We start from the raw sequence: 15893 nt of genomic DNA on the forward strand, positions 1-15893 counted from the left end.
GTCACGCTGACCCTCCACAGCTAGACTTTGCATCTCAGCCTGAGCAGAGAGCTCTGGACCCTAGTCCAACCACACAGTGAGTTCTCAAGTGAATGAATGGCACTTTCCATAACCTGAGGACAAAATAAACAGGCCTTGCAGAGACAGCATGGCAAGGCAGAGGAGGGAGGAAGCTCTTGTTGGCATTCATGACAAAAGTCAGATACCTGGGAATTCTGGGTAATGCTTGCCAGTGCTGGGACTGGAAGCTCTTTTTGTTTCCTTTTGTTTTTTTCAAGGTAGGGTTTCCCTCTAGCACAGGCTGACCTGAAATTCACTATGTAGTCCCAGGGTGGCCTCGAACTCACAGCGATCTTCCTACCACTGCTTCCAAGGGCTGAGATTAAAGGCGAGCACCACCAAGCCCTGCTTGGAAGCTCTTATCTCAAATGCCAATAACCTTAGCACTTAGGATGTGGAGCCTGGAACATGTGAAGTATTATTATTATTATTATTATTATTATTATTTTGGCTTTTCAAGGCAGGGCCCAGGCTGACCTGGAATTCACTGTGTAGTCTCAGGGTGGCCTCAAATTCATGGCAATCGTCCTACCTCTGCCTCCCGAGTGCTGGGATTAAAGGCACTGTTTCCCTCTTCCAGTTTCCACCTCATCCCAATATACAACTGCTCTAATATGCAGATATGCATCTTTTTGTTGATGTAAGGTCTAGGAAACTGCAGTGTTAGCGAGCATGTGCTTTTGATTTATGGTGTTGGATCATGAGGCTTGCTCTGTGTGGAAAGAATGAGGGGGAATACACATGAAGCCTTGAGAGAAAAACGCAGAATGGGTTTGAAGTGTGAACACTTCATTGAAGTCTTTTGGCAGGAGGCAGGGTATAAAAGCAAAATCAAACATCTCAGATTAGTTTAATTGGAAAGAAGGCCAATAAATCGATTCAATGATGGCATGTGTTATCCTATGTGTGCCTTTTTACATTATTGTTTTACACCATAAATAAAATTAGGTTAACGATGCTCCCTTGACCATTGTTCAAGTACTTTGAAACAGACGCCCTGAGTTAACCACTTCAATTTAAAACATTATTTTATTTATTTGTGTGTTTGCATTGTGTATGTGTAAGGGCACACCAGGGTATCTTGCCACTGAAGACTTTACGTGGGTGGCTGGGGAATTGAACCCAAGTTGGCAGGCTTTTCAAGCAAGTGCCTTTAACCACTGAGCAATCTCCCATACCCTGCTTCATTTCTTTTTGGTTTTTCGAGGTAGGGTCTCACTCTAGCCCAGGCTGGCCTGGAATTCACTATGGAGTCTCAGGGTGGCCTCGAACTCATGGTGATCCTCCTACCTCTGGCTCCCGAGTGCTGGGATTAAGGTGTGCGCCACCACGCCCGGCCCTACTTCATTTCTTAAAGAAATCAAATTATAACAAAAACTAAAAAAGAAGGCAGATTTTTTTTTTAAGGATATTATAATACAAAGTTCCCTCCTAAATTATAGGGAATCTCTTGTCTTCTGATTTGAAGTCTCACCGTTATACACAATAGGACTGACTAGGCACTCACTCTCACAGGGACAACCTGGGATTTAGCTTGGCTCGCATGTGCATGGCTCAGGATGTGCCACTGGAGACATGGTTTATGTTTCCGTATCCTTTCATATTGTTCACAGACCTTCAGCCCGAAACTCACTTGATCATGAGGCTTCGGCCATCCACAGCTTCGCCATCTCCGACGTCGTATTTGCTTGTCAAGTAGAGGGAAATCTCTGTCTTCGCGAGCTGATTGAGTGTGTTTTCCTTGTTAGGGTCACTGGGATCAACGGCGCCTTCCCCTGCAGAGGAAAAAAAAAAAAACCCCAAAAAACAACAGTGTTATTTTTCCAGAAGCTTGGTCCTGTTGTAATGGCATCATGCTGTAAGATAAAGGGTTCTGAGTATGTATGTGTGTGTCAGGGACGGGCTCAGAAATTAGAGGAGAGGTTTATGGGTCTTCCCCCCACCCTTTTCTTTCTTTTTTTTTGTTTTTTTTGAGGTAGGGTCTCATTCTAGCTCAGGCTGACCTGGACTTACGTAGTCTCAGGGTGGCCTTGAACTCACGGCAATCCTCCTACCTCTGCCTCCCGAGTGCTGGGATTAAAGGCGTGCGCCACCACGCCCGGCTGATTTATGGTTCTTGAAAAATCTGCATTCTACCACATCTGAAGTGGATCCTAAAGTACTTGACTAGAACATGAAAATAACATGGGGCATACATATTCAACATATGAACAAGTAACCCCCAAGAGAGCTGTTCATGAAAGAAATTTTTAGAAAGCACAGTAAGGAGTATGTCATCTAAGAAATTTGGTTCATGTTTTCTTTTTTTAAAAAAAGTTTTATTTATTTATAAGAAGAGAGAAAGACAGAAAGAGATAGAGAGAATGGGCATGTCAGGTCCTCCAGCCACTGCAAATGAACTCTAGATGCATGCGCCACTTTGTGCATCTGGCTTGCTATATGTGGGTACTGGAAAATCGAACTTGAGTTGTTGGACTTTGCACACAAGTGCCTTGACACGAAACCATCTTTCCAGCCCTGTTTTCTTTCTTTGTGAAACAGACTGGCAAGTCCTTTGTAATGATTCTGAAGCTCACCTTTGTTAATATCAAATTTATAAACCAGGACACAGTGAATTAAAGAATTAGGAGAGGTATTGGGGATCGAACCTAGGGCTTGCACATGCTAAGCAGGTGTTTTCCCACTGAGTGAACCCCAACCCTGAGTTACAGAATTCTTCATGTAAGAAGGAACAAGGGTTATTATTATTATCATTATTATTGTTTTTCGAGGTAGGGTCTCACTCTAGCCCAGGCTGACCTGGAATTCACTATGGGTCTCAGGGTGGCCTTGAACTCACGGTGATCCTCCTACCTCTGCCTCCCGAGTGCTAGGATTAAAGGCGTGCGCCACCACACCTGGCTAAGGGATATTATTTTTTTTAATAAGCTTAAATATTAAGTTCCAAAATTAAAATCTAGGTTGGAAAAACAAAACAAGGATTCAAATGAATAAAAGCAATGAGTAGAGAAGATAAGCTCTTACCAAGAAACGATTCCACCGTGGGCACCTCCCCGAGCAGCTCCAGGAGCTCGTTGAGGGAGTCGCTCTTTTCAGCAGCAATGGCGTCTTGATGTTCCAACAGGAGCTTCACAGAGACAGTAAGAAACAGGCACAGAGGCAAGAGTCAGTCCCCACCAGCTGCCAGGACCTACCTGCTTCCTGTGCGAGCTTTGCAACTTTTCCAAAGATTTGCTTAACTCTTATACACAAATGTGAAATTTATTAAAACTGTGGATGTAGACATGATTTTTCTTTTTGTCCCATGGGAAAACTGCCTATTCCACATTAAACAAACTATACAAAGGTTGGGAGATAGCTCAGTTGATAGAGTGCTTGCCCAACAAGCATGAAGAAAGCCTTGGGCTCAACCCCCCTGAGCCCCATAAACTGGGCATAATGGTGCATGTTCGTAACCCAGTACTTGGCAGGTTGAGGAAAGAAGACCAAAAATTCAACGTCATCCTCAGCTGTTATACAGAGCTGGATGTCAGCCTAGGATACATGATACCCTGTCTAAATAACAAAACAAAATAATAACGAACCATAGCAAAAGAGTTATGATAAATCCTTTGTTAAGAAAGATTTTTACCTCCCATACCTAATCTCTTTGCTCCCTACGACCTTCACAGAAAATTGGAGAGAGTCTAGAGTGAAATAGAAGCTTTATAGCAAACACTGGAAGGTAGCTGGAAAGGATTTTTCATGCCTATCTTCAGAGATACACATACACTATGTGGTAACCAAATGCTACAGGATACACACACACACACACACGTTTTTATTTTTTTGAGGTAGGGTCTCGCTCTAGCCCAGGCTGACCTGGAATACACTATGTAGTCTCAGAGGGGTGGCCTTGAACTCACTGCGATCCTCCTACCTCTGCCTCCCGAGTGCTGGGATTAAAGGCGTGCGCCACCCTGGCTGGCAGTCCAGGTTATATTTTTAAAGGAAAATCACTAATACTCCCTATTGCAACCTGTCACCTGATACTCAGAATCTCTCGGGTGAGTATGGTAGAAATGCCTACATGGTTCCTTGGCCTAAGACCTGGATGTGATAAATGGATCCTCTTTTTCTTCCCACAAAGGCTCGCAGCTAAGTGACAGTGGCTGGGATGTCTGTCCTGGTTTTACAGGAAATGTCACAGGAAGGGGGGTGGTGGAGGTGGGGGTGGTGGAGAAAACCAGGAAAGAAAACACATCTGCTTGTGTTTGCATTTCTAGTTAAACTGAAATACTGTTTCTAAACTACTACTGCTATCCCTGGCGACAGGAGACAAATGTTGCTTGTTTTGAGCAACTACCTCATCAGGCTCTGAGTCATAATGATACAATTGAGTTCTTTTCCTATTTTCAAGTTTTCCAAGGGCTTGGGAGCTTCATTTAACTGAGGCTGATATACCACCAATATCCACTCATTTAAAATATACACAGTGTGTTTAGTTTATCCACAGTTATACAGCCATCACCACTATCAAATTCCAGGACATTCACCATCCTAAAAGAAAGTGTATCCATTATCAGTCATTCCTTACTATCCCTCCTCCTAGCCTCTGGAAACCACTCATCTCCCCTTCTGCCTCCGATGATTTTGGCAATTTTAGGTACCTCACAAGAAGAGAATCAGTGTCTTTTTGTTGTGTGGGTTGGGTGTATTTCCCTTTGAATAATGTTCTTTCTTAAAGTTCACTGAAGTTATAATATGCTCCAGTATTTTCTTCTTTTCTACAGCTAAGTACTATTTCTTTTTTCATTGTTTTTGGAGTTCCACTATATAGCCCAGGCTGGTTTGGAATTTTCTGTGTTGCCAAGGCTGGCTTTGAACTCACGATCCTCCCAAGGACTTAGCCTTCAAGGGCAGGGATTACATGTGTGTGCCATTACACCTGGCTTGAGATACTCCACTTTATGCACTTGTCTGTTGATGGATACCTGCTTATTGTGAATAGTATTTCTGTCAACATGGGGGTACACATAACCCTCTTCAACCCTGCTTTTAAGTCTTTGGGTATATATCTGGAGAGCAATTGCTATTTTTTTTTAAAGCAATGAACTTTTCCCTTTATTTTTCTTTCTTTCTTTCTTTCTTTCTTTCTTTCTTTCTTTCTTTCTTTCTTTCTTTCTTTCTTTCTTTCTTTCTTTCTTTCTGGGAGAGAGAGAGAGAGAGAGAATGAATGAATATGGGTGTTCCAGGGCCTCTAGCCACTGCAAATGAACTCCAGATGTGTGCACCACCATGTGCATTTGACTTATGTGGGATGTGGAGAATCGAACCTGGGTCCTTAGGCTTTGCAGGCAAGCGCCTTCACTGGTAAGCCATCTCTCCAGGCCAATTGGTAATATTTTTGTTTATATTTTATTTATTTATCTGCAAGGAGTGAGAGACAGAGATAGATAGAGAAGGAGGGAGAGAGAAGAGAGAAAGGAGGGAAGAAGATGGGGAGAGAGAAAAATGAATGAATGAATATGGTGCATCAGGCTTTACGTGGGTACTGGGTAATCAAACCTGGGCCATCAGGCTTTGCATGCAAGTGCCTTCAACCACTAAGCCATCTCTCCAGCCCTTCGGTTTCAATTTCTGAGGAACTGTCACATTTTCCATAGTAGATGTACCATTTTATATTCTCATCAACAGTGCACAAGGGTTTTTCTTTACATCTCTGTCAACACTTGTCATTTTCATTTTTTTTCTCCCCAAATATTAGTCAAATGAGTTTGGGGTTAAGTATCTCATTTTGGCTTTGATTTGGCTGTTATTAGTCATACCTACTGATGTTGAACATCTTTTTCATGTATGCAGACCACAGGTATATGAAATGTTTATTTAAGCCCTTGGCTCATATTTGACGAGATTTTTCTTTGGTTGCTGTTGAGTGGTAGAAATTCTTTGTATATTCTAGACATTAACCCTCTACCAGTTATATAATTTGCAAATACATTCTCCTACTCCATAGATGATCTTTTCACTTAGTTGACCGTGACCTGGGGGTGTACAGTTGCTTGGTATTAAAATAGATCATCCAGTATCAATGAGGGCTGTAGGATGATATATTCTGGATGCAAATCTCCGATTGGGTATATTATTTATAATTATATTTTTGTCAGTCTTTCAGTATTTATTACCCAAAATGTTTAACTTTAATGGAACCCTATTTATTTTGTCTTTTGCTGCTTGTCTTGCGTGTTTGATGCCATAGCCAAAAACACCATTTATTCCAAGTCCTTGACTTATTTCTGTGCTCTTGTCCAAGAATTGTATAGCATTTGGGCTTGTTTCCACTTACAGTGGGAGGAAAGCGCCCAGCCTCATTTTTGGCGTGTGGATTTAAGAGTTTCCTCAGCGCCATTTATTAAGAAGAGCCTTCATGTCATTTCAACTGTTTTAGCCACTAGTTTAAATGAATTCATTGTAAATTTGAGGGCTTATTTCTGCACTCAATTCCATTTGATTTGTATATCTGTGTTTACTTATTTATTTGTTTTTTGTGATCTTGGTGTTGTCTTACCTTTCCTATTCTCTTAATCTAAAAGATTAGTGAAGGAATTACTTGCTTAATGCTAAATTTTCTTGGCAGAAATGAGACACTTAACCCTTGCTTCTCCTTTTCTTCTCCTCCTCCTCTTCTTCCTCCTCCTCATTATTATTATTATTGTTATTTTGGGGGGCAATATTGCACTGGCTGGCTAGTACCAATTTGGCAGGTGATAATTGGACTTTTATTTATTTGTGTTTAATTATTTATGACACACAGAGAATATGAATGAGAACAGTCATGCCAGGGCCTCTTGCTGCTACAAACAAACCCCATTCACATGCACCATGCTGTGTATCTGGTTTATGTGGGTATGCATGCTTGTATGTGTGGGTGCACATGTATGTAGAGTTCAGATGTTGACAATGAGGTCTTCCTCAGTTTCTTTCCACATTATTCTTAGAGGCAGGATCTCCCGCTGCATTTAAGAGTTCACCACTTCAGCTAGACTAGCCAGCCAGTGAACCTTGGGGGTTCCCTCCCTCGGCCCCACCAGTGCTGACATTTTTGACAAGCTGTACCAGCATATTCATTTTCTACAGGTTATGAGAATCTGAACTCAACTCAGGTCCTCATGCTTGCATGGTAAAGACCTTCTCCATTGAGCCCCAAACTGAAATTTTAAACGGCCAGTGTTACTTGTAATATGGATGTGGTTTGAGGGGCCAGGGGAATTTTGAGAGGTGGGAATTTGTAATGCTTTCTCTCTTGTTGTCTGCATAATCTAAAGTCAGAGGTATCCTTAATGGAAACGTCTAGAACTTTTCTGTGGATTTGAATTCTCTGGGATCTTGCTATACATGTTAAGATCTGGGAGGGTTGGGATCCACTTTTAACCAATTTCCAGGAATCTGCTGTGGCTAGCTAGATCTGAAACTGTTCTTGAAAAAGTTTCTTTTTAGAAACCTAGTTTCAGGGCTGGAGAGATGGTTTAGCAATGGTTAAGGCACTTGCCTGCAAAGCCAAAGGACACAGGTTTGATTCCCCAGGACCCACATAAGCCAGACGCACAAGGTGGCGCATGCATCTAGGGTTCATTTGCAGTGGCTGGAGGCCCTGGTGTGCCCTTATCTCTCTTTCTCTCTCTCTCTACCTGCCTATTTCTATATCTCTCTCTCTCTCTCAAATAAATAAAGAAGAATACAATAAAAGAAAAGAAACCTAACTTCAAGTTGAGCATGGTGATGCATATTTGTAGTCCCAGTCCTCCAGAGTCTCAGGGAGAAGTGTCTCTGTGAGTTCTAAGCTAGCCTGAGGGACACAGTAAGTCAGCCAGGGCTAGAGTTTAACTAGACCTATCTCTAAATACCAAAACCAACCCCTTATAAAAACAAAACACCAGCAACAACAAAAGAACAAACCCTAATTCTAGCTGAATTACGTTAGGGTGTGGCAGTGGTAGTGTATACTTGTAATCCTAGCCCTTGGGAGGATCTGGACTTTGAGGCCAGCCAGAGCTACACGGTAACATTGTGCCTTGCCAGCCACTCCCCACCCCCAAATAACCAAAACAACAAAACAGAGCCTCACAAAACCACTAAACAAAATTCTAATTGTACTCAAAAACAAAATAATCTTTCATTAGTATTAAGAAATAAAATCCCTCAATGATTGCCTCCTCGTGTTCTGTGCAAGGATTTTAAAGCCTCTTAATTCTTTCTTCATGTCACTGAGAAGTGCTGATGGCACTGCGGTGATGTCTGCCTGAGACCCAGATGGACACCTCATGACATAGCACGGGCTGTGAAACCCTAAGAAACTGATTTCCAGAACCACGGCAGTGACTCTCTGCAGGAGCGTTCTTCATTTACCCTAAGAAGCCCGGAAGAGCCTGTTTGTTTGTTTCTTTCTTTCTATATTCCTTCCTCCTCCCCTCCCTCCCTCCCTCCCTCCCTCCCTCCCTCCCTCCCTCCCTCCCTCCCTCCCTCCCTCTTTCTTTCTTTCTTTCTTTCTTTCTTTCTTTCTTTCTTTCTGTCTCTCTCTCTCTCTCCCTCCCTCCCTCCCTCTCTCCTTTCTCTCTGTTTCTTTCTTTTCTTTCCTTCTTTCTTTCTTCTCTCTCTCTCTCTCTCTCTCTCTCTCTCTCTCTCTCTCTTTCTTTCTTTCTTTCTTTCTTTCTTTTTTCTCTCTCTCTTTCTGTCCCAACAGCATGCCGTTCATTTCTTGCCCTTTCGGCTGAGATCAAGTGCAGTACACCCAGGCATTAGAAGAGGGAGAACCATCTCACTTCTCCAGAAAATGGCTGAGAAAGCAATCCTGAAAGTGGCAGAGTCGAGGGCGCTGAGGCAGCACGGAAGGAGAGGACACCAGCGCTTGCTCACATGTACTTAGAATCTGGCATCGCAAAGAGAATGTTGTGTTTGGGAAGAGCCTAAGAGTCAGAGACTAAGCAGCAGAGGGCTTATTAGATTAAGAATATAAAGCCAGGGCTGGAGAGATGGCTTAGCAGTTAAGCGCTTGCCTGTGAAGCCTAAGGACCCCGGTTCAAGGCTCAGTTCCCCAGGTCCCATGTTAGCCAGATGCACAAGGGGGCGCACGCGTCTGGAGTTCATTTGCAGAGGCTGGAAGACCTGGCGCGCCCATTCTCTCTCTCTCCCTCTATCTGTCTTTCTCTCTGTGTCTGTCGCTCTCAAATAAATAAATTAAAAAAAATAGTTTAGAAAAAAAAAAAAAGAATATAAAGCCAGGCATGGTGGCGCGCGCTTTTAATCCCAGCACTCGGGAGGCAGAGGTAGGAGGATCACCGTAAGTTCAAGGCCACCCTGAGACTCCATAGTGAATTCCAGGTCAGCCTCGGCTAGAGGGAGATCCTACCTCGAAAAAAAAAAAGAAAGAAAGAAAGAAAGAAAGAAAGAGAGAATATAAGCATGAACGCTGGCATGCCACTGTACTGCAGAGACTAAGCATCATAGGTAAAATGATTTCTGGACTCTGGGTGGAGGCTCGGGCCCCCTCCGTCCCACTTACTGAGTGTGTGTTGATGATCTCTTCGATTGAAATATAAATGACTGGCTTGCTGACTGTCACCAGGTCTGTGTATTTGTCCATATTAAACTTGTCTTCTGGTTCAAGGACATTGCATGCTTCTTTGAAGTATTTCCTAACAAAAGGGGGAAAGAGGTTGTTCAGGCAGCGTCAAATTTGCAAGTGAAAGAGTGTCTTTAAAACAGGAAGCTTCCTTGCTGGGGAGATGAGCGTGTTGGCAAAGTGCTTACAAGCATGGAAAACCTGGGGGAAACCCTTGGGAGAACCTGGTTGTGGAAGTGAACGCCAGTAATCCCAGTGCTGGGCAGGTGGAGGCAGGAGGATCCCTGGGTTTGGTGGCGAGCTAGTCTAGTCAAATCTGTGAGCTGCAGTTCAGAGACCAAGCTTGTCTCAGGGGATAAGGTGGAGAGTAATGGAGAAAGATCCCCTAACATGGACCACTGGCCTTCACACACGTGCATACGGAGAAACATGGACAGACATAGACACCACACATAAACATACGAAGTTTGGAATGGTGACTAGTACTTTGTTCTCCACTCCAGCATTTGTAGGGGTTGGGGGGAGGGAGGTAAGGGAAACGACTTGCTATAGTTCTTCCTAGGCGGCCTCCTGACTACGGGGCTTGTATATGTTTCAGGGTGTCAGGGTTGACTCCTCCAATAGCTCCTCAGACAGGATCAGAGGACAGTACAGGCCTTGGCCCTGTGACCCAGTGTGACAAAATCATGGGCGAGTCATGTTCACATTGTTACAATTAAAAAAAAAAATGGTCCCTGAAATTTAAATGAAACATCAAGACTAAGAATTCCTTCATGTGTGTGCTAAGGATTGAACCTAGGGCTTTGAGCATGCTAAGCATATGTCTGACCCCTTGAGCTAAATTTCCAAGACTGGTAATTTTTTTTTTTTTTTTTTTTTTTGAGGTAGGGTCTCACTCTAACCTAGGCTGACCTGTAATTCCCTATGGAGTCTCAGGGTGGCCTCGAACTCATGGTGATCCTCCTACCTCTGCCTTCTGAGTGCTGGGGTTAAAGGCATGCGCCACCATGCCTGGCTCCAAAACTGGTAATTCTTGATCTGAGAATTCAGTCTTTATAGAGAATATTACCCTCAAAACAATTCCGCAAATCTGTTAGTTTAAATGACACAGGCTCTATCACTCTTCAGAGCTTCTGTCACTTGTTGGACAACAGAAGTTAAATCCACTCATTTTTAGTTGACCTAAGCAATAGTTGGTGGCTGACAGAGCATTATGGCTAGATACAGAGATACACAAAAAGCCCCAGAGCTCAGACCCGGAGAAGTTCGCTATCTTAAAATGCAGTAAACCTAGACAGAGAGATAAAGAAAAGCCATTGTTTATGATGACAGCTTAGAGCTCCTTTGCATAGGTGGAATATGCCTATATATTTTATTTTATACTGGTGCAAATGTTTCATAGGCCTGAGGTCACCCGTGGTATCATGCCTAAGGGCACCCAACAGAAAAGATCTCTCTCTCCCCAATGGTGGGCTTCAGGAAGGTGGTCATGTTGGCGTCATGGTATCAGGAGACGGTAGGTCCTCCTGTGAGGTTTTGGCTGTAATTATTCATGGAGTGCTGAGGAATAAAGAGAATAAATATGGGTGGAAGAGAAAAAAGGATATAGGAAGGGGTGGGGGAAGGCTCTCTTGTTTATCTGTTATTTATTTATTTGACAGAGAAAGAGGGAGAGAATGGGTGCTCCAGGGCCTCCAGCCACTGCAAACGAACTCCAGATGTGTGTGCCACCTTGTGCATCTAGCTTATGTGGGTCTTGGGGAATCAAACCTGGGTCCTTTGGCTTTATAGGCAAACACCTTAACTGCTAAGCCATCCCTCCAATCCTCTTGCTTCTCTTTAAATGAAGAGGAGCTGGGAACACAGGTGGATGACAGGAACAACTTAAGAACAAAGGAAGGAAGGAAGGAACAGACTAATAGCATTTAAGAGTTTGTAAGGAATATGGGAAACACCTTTTACTTTTTCAGTCAGTGAAAAGAACTTGAGAAATCAAAACTTCTGGCAGTAAGAGGATTTCAGGCAATTTCCTTAAAAATGGCTACAAATTCCACACAGCGATCATGATTATGACCTGTTGGTAGATAAATCACAAAGCCAGAATGGGAAAGAATGAAGAATGGGAAATTAGCTTCCAGGTGAGGATGAAAGAAGTCAGATTCACATCACACTCCCCTAACCTACTGCAAATGGTGGGATGGAAGTGTTTGCTCAGAGTTGCAGGATGGCTGGGTGAACTTTACTACCAGCAAACTTACTCCTTTCTCCTCCTTGTGGAATGATTAGTGACATAATTAGGAATGTGAGAATAAGTCAGGAGAATTAAATCTTATGCATACAAGTAAGAATAGAGCAGAACATATACAGGATCCTCTATAAATAAAAAATCTGGGGATTCCCCACGGTTTCAAAACTAAATGCTTCATTTCCTTCCATTGTTTGTTGCACATAAGGCAAACTGTTCCCAACTGGAAAACAATTTTAAAAATAGTTCTCTTCTTAAATTAAGCAAGGCAAAAATCAGTTGTTTTGGAGTGTTTTATTCTAAGTGTGTGGCATAGCAGGGGGGAAAACCATGCTTCTTTTGGTTGGCAGCATAAGTCATAAAGCAGGAAGGGACTCAGTGTAGCAGGATGGCCGGGCTGGGGAACCCCAGGCATCTGCAACGATGCCTCTCTTCCCCTTCTCTTTCCCCCAGTAGAGCTGTCAGAAGCAAACGTGCAGCCACTGGGGTTCCTGTCCACCCCAGCTGCAGCTCCGAGCGCAGCATACATTATTATTATTTTTAAAAATATTTTATTTATTTATGAGAGAGAGAGAGAGAGAGAGAGAGAGAGAGAGAGAGGAAGGGAGAGGGAGAGAGAGAGAACGGGCACACCAGGGCCTTCAGCCACTGCAAATGAACTCCAGACCTATGCATCACCTTGTGCATCTGGCTTACATGAGTCCTGGAGAATCGAACCAGAATTCCTTGACTTTGCAAGCCAGCACCTTAACTGCTAAGCCATCTCTCCAGCCCAGCACACATTATTTTTGCTCATGTTCATATACATTTCTTTAAAATTAATTACCCTTCTCACCTGAATTCCTGATAGGTCTCTGATAAATAATTATTCATCGATGACAGATGCTCATTTTCCCCCTCAAACAGCTTGTTGGAGGCTGCATGCTGAAGAACCTTCGCCACGGACCCCAAGTTTCTCCTTTGGTCAGAGTTGATCTGACCTCCGGCTGTCATGTCAATGATGTCAAAGCCATCGGGAGCCACAATGGCTGGGTTCATGTACCGGTAATACAGGAGGTTTCCAACAATCTGAGCGATGCAGAGGAGAAAGACCATTTTTAAGAGACAAACTTGAGTTCTTATTGCTTTTTTTCCCCTAAAAGTATAGATTCATTTCCATTTCCCAAAAGAAAGTGGATCATTTTGTGACAAGAATCTTAACAAGGCAGTGGATATACTCACACACTGATACTATATTTAACAAAACTATTTTTGGTGAAAAAATAGGCTCATTACCCCCAAAGGCTCTAATACAAAGGGTTCTGATAATATCTAAAATTTTCAAATTAGGATCAGCGTACTCAGTAATCTATTGTGGCAGCCATTAGACACAGAAGACCTACAGCTCATTAAAAATCGTCAAACACTGGGGAAACAGCTTGCAAAAGTGTAGGTTGGTTATTTTGGTTCAGACCCCCAAAGAGAACCTGTGGCGAGATTATGGCCCTTGAGAATCTACCTTTAAAAGCTCATCTTCTGTTGCATCGGGAAATTTCTCATGGATCGAATTCTTCAGTACCTTGGCTATATACCTCAATCCATAACTACATGCAGAACAGATGACAAAAGAAAATAATGGGAAAAGGCTAAGTGAGGGAGAAACACACAGTTCCAGTCAACTAAAGCTCAGCAGTTTTTCCTAAAAATTAAACATGAAATGAGATGGTCATGGAATCACAGGACTTCTATTGACGGTCATACCTGAGCACTTGTGGCTACGGGTGACACAGTCTTACTTCTTTCGAGACCAGTTACACATTTATTTAAAAGATAAATGTAGACTAACTTTTTTATTTTTTTGAGACAGGGCAGCTTTGCATTCACTATGGAGTCTTGTCTGGCTGGTTCTTGAATTCATGATCCTTCTTCTGCCTCAGCCTCCCAAACACTGGGATTATAGGCAGGCGCCATCATCTGTGGCTGTAGGTCATTTTTTTAAGTAGTGAGCACAGTGTAAGAGAAACTTCCTATTTTTTCCTCTGGGAGTTTACTTTTGATAGCATTCTAAGACTTTCCAGAAAAGGCTGTTAAGGATTGCTACAACTATACAACTCACGGCATCAGGTCGAGGGAAGAAATGATTGAACTCAGGACTTGGCTGGTGACCTTCCTGAGGTTCTCAATGGATGCCTCCAGCTTAGTTTTCACTTCTGGATATGTGAGGGCTTGCTCTGTGGTCACATCGTACGGCAGCTTGCTGGAAACACAATTAGGGCTTCTGTGAGCAGGAGCTCAGGAACACACACTGGTGTCTCTGACAAGCTGGGTTTACATTCAACAGCGGGTGTGACGAGCGAGAGGCACACCCAGGATCCCAGAAACACAATTTTTGCAAAGTGGGTGGCGTGGCTATGCCTTCTGCTATTACCAGAGCAGAGAGACTTCAGGCACCTGTGGTTTCTAATGGAAAACTAAATGACAGATCCGGTGACAAGACCCAGCTGACATTTTTCTTCCTTTCTTTTCTTTTGCATAATGCTAACAGGGCTTGAACACAGGACCCTGCACAGGACAAATGCTTGACCAATGAGCTGCAGTCCTCACCCCTATTTCTTTTCCCTTTTCTTTTCAGACAGGGTCTTACAGTAGCCCAGTCTAGCCCTGAATCTTCCTGCTTCTACCTTCTAAGTGCTGGGACTACAGATGCGTGTCACCACATAAGGCTTCCTTTTATTTGTTTAAATACAAAAAAAAAAAAAAGTTCATTACAGAAAAAAAAGCAAGTGGGAAAACATCAAGGCAGAGGCAACTGACTGTCATACCATAAAATATAACTTTTTCAGTTGCTCTTTATATATGTACATATATAAAGGGCATGCATTTTTTTTTTCTTTTTTGAGACAGGGTATTACTTTAGCTCAGGCTGACCTGGAATTCACTATGTAGTCTCAGGGTGGCCTCAAACTCACAGTGATCCTCCTACCTCTGCCTCCCGAGTGCTGGGATTAAAGGTGTGCGCCACCACACCCAGCTCCGGTATAATTTTTGTATATATACATCCCACACAGATACTAGGTTCGTATGTGTGTGTGTGTTTGTGCGTCCGCACACATGCATGTGTGCATTACTTGTCCAATTAATAAAAAGACTGGTTAAAAAAAAAAAAAAGAATGGTAGTCGGGCGGGTGTGGTGGCACACGCCTTTAATCCCAGCACTTGGGAGGTAGAGGTAGGAGGATTACAATGAGTTCTAGCCCAGGTCAGCCTGGGCTAGAGAGACCCTACCTCAAAAAAAGAAAAAAAAAAAAAAAGAATGGCTAAAAGAGGGGTTATATACATCAAATTCTCCCTAAATTAATAATGCTTATCCCATTTAAACTATGCTGACTTCACTCTCCATTGGAGAATCTGTTCTCTTTCAGAAGGTAGTGAGACCTGAGGAGATAAACTACCCCTCACACTTCAGCCAAGCCACAGCTGAAACCACAGAGGAATTGGGGAGACAAGCAAGAGCGCTGCTTCCATGCTGAACCTGATAATCAGCGCCAGGGTGAAGGAGACAGACCCTGAGGACACTCAACACTTATGAAAGCGGAGATCCAGCGACTCCTCAGAGCTCATCATTGAAGTGGACTTAAAACTCACCCACCACGGCTCAGAGAATTTTGCGGAAGAGGGGGAAGAAAGATCGGAAGAGCCACAGGTTGAGACATCGTGGCCAGAGACGTTGCCTCCTCCCCAAAATAACTGACTACTCTCCCACAACACATAACCTACAACGCCATAGGGAATACCTGCAACCCCACTGAGGAGGGTCCCAAGCAGAATGGGGCAGGGATGAGGGAAAAATGAGAGGCAACACATGATGTATCCATACAAAATATGTTGTTAATAATAATTCCAAAAAAAGAAAATCGGTTATTATACCTAAGTATATATAACTGGGAAACACATGTGCCTCTTTCCAGAGTCAATAGACACAAGCCTATGTGACCATTTCACATACTTACT

General features: G+C 43.1%; 1 protein-coding gene across 1 annotated transcript in view; it reads right to left on the reverse strand.

Moving 5' to 3' along the window:
• The window catches only part of Iqgap2 (IQ motif containing GTPase activating protein 2), a 347567-nt gene that overhangs the window by 25383 nt on the left and 306291 nt on the right, over window positions 1–15893 (reverse strand). Inside the window, exons 25-30 of the mRNA XM_012952223.2 lie at window positions 13999–14139; window positions 13402–13486; window positions 12739–12971; window positions 9599–9731; window positions 3085–3187; window positions 1694–1835 (exon numbers count right to left, since the gene is read on the reverse strand). Coding sequence (XP_012807677.2) covers window positions 1694–1835; window positions 3085–3187; window positions 9599–9731; window positions 12739–12971; window positions 13402–13486; window positions 13999–14139 — 837 coding nt within the window. The remainder of the gene's footprint in view (window positions 1–1693; window positions 1836–3084; window positions 3188–9598; window positions 9732–12738; window positions 12972–13401; window positions 13487–13998; window positions 14140–15893) is intronic.

This window comes from Jaculus jaculus, chromosome 14 (assembly GCF_020740685.1).
Source record: "Jaculus jaculus isolate mJacJac1 chromosome 14, mJacJac1.mat.Y.cur, whole genome shotgun sequence".
Classification (NCBI taxonomy): domain Eukaryota; kingdom Metazoa; phylum Chordata; class Mammalia; order Rodentia; family Dipodidae; genus Jaculus; species Jaculus jaculus.